Source organism: Malania oleifera, chromosome 6 (genome assembly GCF_029873635.1).
Source record: "Malania oleifera isolate guangnan ecotype guangnan chromosome 6, ASM2987363v1, whole genome shotgun sequence".
In the NCBI taxonomy this organism is placed as follows: Eukaryota; Viridiplantae; Streptophyta; class Magnoliopsida; order Santalales; family Ximeniaceae; genus Malania; species Malania oleifera.
The window spans coordinates 3,136,705-3,143,909 of record NC_080422.1 but is presented as its reverse complement, the minus strand read 5'-3'; the positions used below and the strand labels follow the sequence as shown (position 1 = coordinate 3,143,909).

Sequence of the window (7,205 nt, the reverse complement as noted above, 5' to 3'; positions counted from 1 at the left end):
GAATTTGACTTGTTAAAATATTTAAATAACTTGAATTTGACTCAAACTCGAATAAAATTGAGTTGAATCGAATTATGAGATGGATCGAATTTGAATAGCTTGCAAGTAAATTCCTATTAATAAGTTATTTTGTGAATTTTGATGTTCAACAAAATCAATGAAAATTAGTTTGGTGTGCTGTAGACTCACCTAATCATTTTGTTGTGAGCATGCAGTGAGGCAAAAACAGAGCCTCTCATAAAAGAAATACCAAATTTTTCTTTTAAAGAAATTCTAATTTCAAGACAGAAAAAATTACACTGCATCACATACATTAATTCCGATTTCACATTTCAGAGGAATTCTTTAACTCCCATTCCACATTCACGCTTAATTCATCCACCACAACGCCAGTTCACCTGCCGTAAATTTTAACAACCACAAAACAGAGCATCCATGGCAGACTCCTCCCGCGAGATCACAGCCCCTCTGAGTAATTCGCTTCAAATCAATCGGCACCCACTTTCTAATTTTCCTTCTTGATTCTTCTTCTTTTTGTTTTCGTAAATTCAAAAGCATAATTTTCTGTTAATTTGATAAATTCCGCAGTTTTTGAGGCAGATAATGAAGAAGACGACACCAGCCTCCCGTCGTCCTCAAACCCCAAAGCGGCGGTCAACGACGAACCGGAGGAAAACTCGCCGATACGGCAGGTGGCCTTGACGGTGCCCACCGGCGACGACCCATCGCTGCCGGTGCTGACATTCCGGATGTGGGTTCTCGGCGCGGTCTCGTGCGCGCTCCTCTCGTTCCTCAACCAGTTCTTCTGGTACAGAACGGAGCCTCTGACTATCACCGCCATCTCCGCCCAGATCGCCGTCGTTCCTCTCGGCCGGCTCATGGCTTCGAAGCTCACGCGCCGCGCATTCTTCAAGGGGACGCGGTGGGAATTTACGCTGAACCCCGGGCCCTTCAACGTCAAAGAGCATGTACTCATCACCATCTTCGCCAACGCCGGCGCCGGCACCGTTTATGCCATCCACGTCGTCACCGTCGTCAAGGTGTTCTACAAGAAACACATCACATTCTTCGTCTCCTTGCTCGTAGTTATAACTACTCAGGTGGGTTTTGATCATTTTCTCTTTGATTAACTAATTGCTGGTTCATTTGAGCGAATGTCAGTGTTTGACCAATTGGGGGTTCTGGAAATTTGAACTGCAGGTCCTGGGGTTTGGATGGGCGGGCATATTCCGGCGGTACCTGGTGGAGCCAGCGGCTATGTGGTGGCCGGCGAATCTCGTTCAGGTCTCGCTGTTCAGGTCGGTACGTACGTTGAGTCGAGTTTAGTTTTTCCAATTCATAGCTAGCTTTTCCCGGTGGCCACGGCGGTGAAGAAATTTTAAAAATTGAAACAGAGACTGAAAAACATAAAAAAAAAAAATTAGCATGATTATAATGCCCATTGCGACTTTAATTCATCGTCACAGTGTTTAACGAAAATAAAAATTTCTTTAATAGAATGATTTCAAATTTATTTTCATTTTCACTATATTAAATTCAGCAAAGCAAACGTGACCTTACCGATGACTGTTAGTTAAGTACTCCTCTCACTCAACTGCCGTACCTGAAAGTCAAAATCTCCCCTCTTCCTTGACAAGCTAGCTAAGCATTTCCCAACTACTGCGACTATGGTGAAATTCTGTCACTATCAATTTACTTGCACGAGTTGGCCACGTAGTCTACTGTAAAAATTTATTAGTCATTGGTCGCCTGTCATGCGTCACCCATAAAGGGTTGTTTGGCCTCATTCTAAAAAATAATAGAAATACAAATTTAAATTATAAATAAAAATTAAGAAAATAAAAATTAGGAACCTATTTGATTAATATTCATAAAATTATTGTAAATTAAAACTTTTTAATTAAAAATACTTATTTTCATCTTTAAATCAAATAATATTATAAAAATATAAAAATACTAAAATTACAAATTACACAGATTAAAAAAAAAAAATACTATAATAAAAATAAAAATCATTAGAATTATTTTACTTAATTGTTATATTTTCAAAATTCTCTTTACTGTAAAAATTTTATTGGTCATGATAATTAAAAATAGTAAAAATATTCTGTAATTGGTTCCATTATTACTTTTTGAAATTTCTATATATTTTTATTTTAATTATATTTAAATTCATATAACCATTTTATTTTTATTTTATTTAAATATATATATAAAATGAATGAATTAATCTAAAAAATTATAAATCTAAATATTAAAATTTTTGGGAACAGGTTGTTAAAAGACTCAAAATAATTGAAAATTTATAGAATCTTATTTTTCATTTTTTTTGCAAACGACTAAAAACAGGTCATAAAAATAGAAAATTAACAAAATAAACAAATAGGTTTTTATAATCTATTTTTTCAATGTGTAGAAATAGAAACAAAAAATAGAAAACAACAACGATACTAAATAGACCTCGGTGTTTTGCAAGTTGAAATTCTATCGAGTAATAAGAAAAGAAACCTCATTTAAAATATTCATATCACTTAACTCACATTAATATATATATATATATATATATATATATCCTGATATGTCACCTATTTAACATTCAAAATGTCGAAAATAAAATAAACAGTTGAATATAAATGAAATAAAAAATTAAAAATCTATTATATTGTTTTTTTTTGGGCTTCCATGTTGACAAATCTGCAATTGCTCTTACAGGGCCCTGCATGAGAAAGAAGAAAGGCCCAAGGGCGGGCTAACCCGGATCCAGTTTTTCCTTATAGCCTTCATTTGCAGCTTTGCTTACTATGTCTTCCCAGGCTACCTCTTTGAGATGTTGACCTCCCTCTCTTGGGTCTGCTGGGCCTTCCCCAAACTGGTCCTTACCCAACAACTGGGCTCTGGCCTCTACGGCCTCGGCATTGCCGCCTTTGGGCTCGACTGGTCCACCATCTCGGCCTACCTCGGAAGCCCACTGGCAAGCCCATGGTTTGCCACCGCCAATGTGGCTGCAGGATTTGTCCTGGTCATGTATGTGCTCACCCCACTGTGCTATTGGTTCAATGTGTACAAGGCCAAGACCTTCCCAATCTTCTCCGACGACCTTTTCACGTCAACCGGACTATCCTACAACATTTCGAGCATTGTCGACGCCAATTTTCACCTCGACCTTGCCGCATACGAGCGCGAGGGGCCGCTCTACCTCAGCACATTTTTCGCAATGACTTATGGAGTTGGTTTTGCGGCATTAACCGCAACGATTGTACATGTGGGGTTATTTCATGGCAGGTACTAAATAGTAAGGTACCATAGCACGAGTGATTTTAGGCCTTTGCAGGCACGGAATTAATGAAGTCGAAGTTATCATTTAATTGAATAATAATTAGAAGGAAATATTGAATGCGCAGGGAGATATGGGAGCTAAGCAAGGCAAGTTTTAAGGAGAAGACAATGGACATACACACAAAGCTAATGAGGAAGTACAAGCAAGTGCCAGAGTGGTGGTTTGTGGTAATACTGGTGAGCAACATTGGGCTCACCATCTTTGCCTGTGAGTACTACAATGAGCAGCTTCAGCTACCTTGGTGGGGAGTTTTGCTTGCTTGTGGGATTGCCATTTTATTCACTCTTCCCATTGGAATCATCACTGCCATCACAAATCAAGTAATCTTTCTGCTCTCACACCCACACACTCACATACATATTGAAGTGACACAGTTAAAATTCTTCTAGTTGTTCAAGACAGCTTGGGGAAGTGACCCAGAAGCCAAAAGGGCAGTGACCCAATTCAAGTTTACCTGTTCATGTCATGGAAAGTGACATTTTTGTTTTCTGAATGGATTTCTTGAAACCCAATCTAATTTTGTATACTGGGTTTTGTGCAAATTCAAATCGATCTGAGCTCGAAACTCTCAAGTATTAGGTCAGGTTTAAGAGCCAAAAAATTAAAATGGATTGCAATGAGCTAAAGATCTGTTTTTCTTTTTTCCCTTTTTAACAAACAAAAACATACCTTTTAATTTCCAAATGGGATTACTTAATTGATGGGGGCTATTGTTTGGATTTGAGAGCAAAAGCTTTTTTGAATTGTTCATTCTGCAGTTCTTCAAACTTGCATGACTCAGCTATTATTTTTTTGGGTTGATTGACAGACACCAGGACTGAACATAATCACTGAGTACATAATTGGGTACATCTATCCAGGATACCCAGTTGCTAACATGTGCTTCAAAGTGTATGGGTACATAAGCATGACGCAGGCAGTCACCTTCTTGCAGGATTTCAAGCTTGGCCACTACATGAAAATCCCTCCCAGAACAATGTTCATGGCTCAGGTAATAAACAGCCAAGCTCTCTTATCAACTAAACAATATTCTTTACATATATAACATCATTATTTCCTGTTTCGGACTTGGACGAGTCCATAGGGCAGAGGAGTCTTCGCTTAATTCGCATCCTCCTTTATATATAGTTAAGTAGGTATGAAATTTGAACTTTTGTTATTGCAGATAGTAGGAACACTCATTGCTGGTGTAGTGTACTTGGGAACTGCTTGGTGGCTGATGGAAACCATCCCAGACATATGTGATACATCCTCAAGCAGTACATGGACATGCCCGAGTGACCGGGTGTTCTACGATGCGTCCGTGATCTGGGGTTTGATCGGGCCGAGGAGGATTTTCGGGGATGAGGGCACCTATGAGGCTGTGAACTGGTTCTTCCTGGGAGGAGCTGTAGCTCCCATTCTGGTGTGGTTGGCTCACAAGGCCTTTCCTGAGCAGGAATGGATTGGGCTGATCAACATGCCGGTCTTGATTGGTGCCACCGGGATGATGCCACCTGCAACTGCTGTGAACTACACAACCTGGATTGTCGTGGGGTTCCTCTCCGGCTTCGTGGCATATCGTTATCGGCCGGAGTGGTGGAAGAAGCACAACTATGTGCTTTCTGGGGCACTTGATGCTGGGTTGGCATTCATGGGGGTGCTATTGTATTTTTGCCTTGGCTTGGAGAGTGTTGAGCTTGACTGGTGGGGAAATGACCTTGATGGGTGTCCCTTGGCCTCTTGTCCTACTGCCAAAGGGGTTGTGATTGAAGGGTGCCCTGTGTTCTACTGATATGATCTGCAGACCAAGTAGTGAGATGAAGAACTCTAAACAAAAGAAATTGAACAAGAATGATAGAACAGCCCCATGATTTCTTTTCTTTTCTTTTCTTTTCTTTTTTCGCCCCCAACCCGAAAGGTCCATTCGACATTATTTTTCCTAAGAATTTGCCTAACTAAGGTGTTGCTCAATTGGTTAATTTCAAAGTGATATGCAAAGGATGTTAGGTTATGTAAGGCATAGGCTTGGATTTGAATTTGGGTAAACCTTCTTGTATTGTATTTTATTCCAATCTATACAAATTTAAATCTAAAGTATGAATTTACAAGCTTCCAAATGTGGAATTAGTATAATGCTTAGCATTCTACATAAACAAGGGCGAGCATGAGTTGGATGAACACATACACATAGGTGGATTTTATAATCATAATGCATAAATTAACTTGTGATTCTATTAATTACGAAAATAATCGAAATTTAGGACTTATTTTGTGGAAGGTAGAAGCCAAAATTATATCAACCTAGTTTGTTCAGAATCAATTTGATTTTACTTTAGAACATGTAAATTTAAGATAATTTTGTCGTGGCAACCTCTTTATGAAAAAAAAAAAAAAAAAAACTTGTAGTATTAATTTCTTTTAATTATTTCAAAAAATTTGCAGGATAATTCTAAGAAGATAAAATGTTGAAAACTTTCTAAAATAAAATTTCAACATCCATCATAATACTGAATTAAATATTTGAATTTAATTTTAAAAATCAAACAGTTGTCAAAGTGATTGCTCTCTGCATTCACATTAACACATGTTTTTAAAAAATCCTTTGAAAACATAATTTCATTAATAATATAACACGCAAATAAATTAGTAATGCATACAAACAAAAAAGATAAATTATGTATTATAACCCTTACATTGCAAAAAAAAAACATAAACAATCCTGGAATAAAATTTCAAAAAAATCACCCGAAATTTTCAAATCATTCAAGTTTGGAAGATGGGAAGAGTTTGAATATCTTATATTTATTTTTTCATACTTGTAAATAATTTTTCCGGTCATTAAGTTTGGAAGATGGAAATAGTTTGAAGATCTTGTATTTATCTTTTTATACTTATAAATCTTTCAATTCAAAAGTTTTATATTTTTTAACTTCATTGGAACTATCACTTTATGGTATAGTGATCTATATGTATATATAAGAAAGTGAATTATTTTGCACATTTTCCATTCTTGGTGAGTGAGCGAACGATTGACAAAGAAGGCGATTAATTGTGTTAAGAAAAGAGTTGCACAATAGAGCATGACAATGATAGGAGATGACAAGGAAAACAATTAATTTATTACAAATTGACATCTGATGCTTGAGTGTCCAGAAAACTTTGAGCAACATTAATATCATCCGAGGGTGTTATTAAGTGAAAGCATAAAGTGATACCTATTAGTTAGAAGTGCCTCTAGGAGGTCAAACTAATTATTTTTCTTAGAGGGAGCAATGATCAGTAGAGCACGAGGTTATTACTCTCTTTTATCCTCACGATAATTGAATCAATTACATTTGTTAGTTGTTTCAAATAGTGTTGTAAAAGCAAGTGAGCGCACACTCTTATTTTACATTAATAAAAGTTAAGTTGGGGCAACCTTCCCTTTCTTATAACGATTTGGTTCCTCCCCATTTATATATATCTTTATTGTTAATTTTTATACATAGAAAATAAATAAATAGCAGAATCGACAATATAATATCGATAAGATTTGTAATTGATGAATGAACTTTAGTAAAATAAATTATATTTAAAATTAAAGGGTAAAAGATACTCAACTCTCAAAAGATTTGGTAAAAAGATAGAGACATTTTATAAGATTTTAAAAATATTACAAGCCTCAAATGAGATTTCAAAAATATCATATAACTCCCTTGAAATTTATTGAAAAAACATAAATCTTTACTTAAAAATTTATCTTTTTACAAAATATAAAGGGAGGTGTGTGTATTTTTATTAAATTGGAAGGAAGGTTTGTAAAATTCTTAAAATCTCAGGAGAGGTTTGTAGGATTTTTGAAATTTAGAGAAATATTTTTTAATTTTTTAAAATTTTAAAAGAGATT

The 7,205-nt window shown here is 36.1% G+C and overlaps 1 protein-coding gene across 1 annotated transcript; it reads left to right on the top strand.

Moving 5' to 3' along the window:
• The first annotated feature begins 247 nt into the window (after positions 1–247).
• LOC131158253 (oligopeptide transporter 7) lies at positions 248–5,436 on the top strand. Its single transcript, XM_058112990.1, has 7 exons — positions 248–472; positions 589–1,100; positions 1,201–1,298; positions 2,713–3,282; positions 3,402–3,657; positions 4,146–4,328; positions 4,503–5,436. Exons 1-7 carry the CDS (start codon positions 436–438, stop codon positions 5,109–5,111), a joined length of 2,265 nt encoding a protein of 754 aa, XP_057968973.1. The 5' UTR covers positions 248–435; the 3' UTR covers positions 5,112–5,436.
• The last annotated feature ends 1,769 nt before the right edge of the window (positions 5,437–7,205 follow it).

What these genes read in the sequence shown, in the direction of transcription:
- LOC131158253 (XM_058112990.1), top strand. Translation starts at nt 436, where the DNA reads ATGGCAGACTCCTCCCGCGAGATCACAGCCCCTCTGA. An exon ending in TCACTGCCATCACAAATCAA is followed by an intron (nt 3,658 to 4,145) that starts GTAATCTTTCTG and finishes GTTGATTGACAG; the next exon opens with ACACCAGGACTGAACATAAT. An exon ending in GAACAATGTTCATGGCTCAG is followed by an intron (nt 4,329 to 4,502) that starts GTAATAAACAGC and finishes TTGTTATTGCAG; the next exon opens with ATAGTAGGAACACTCATTGC.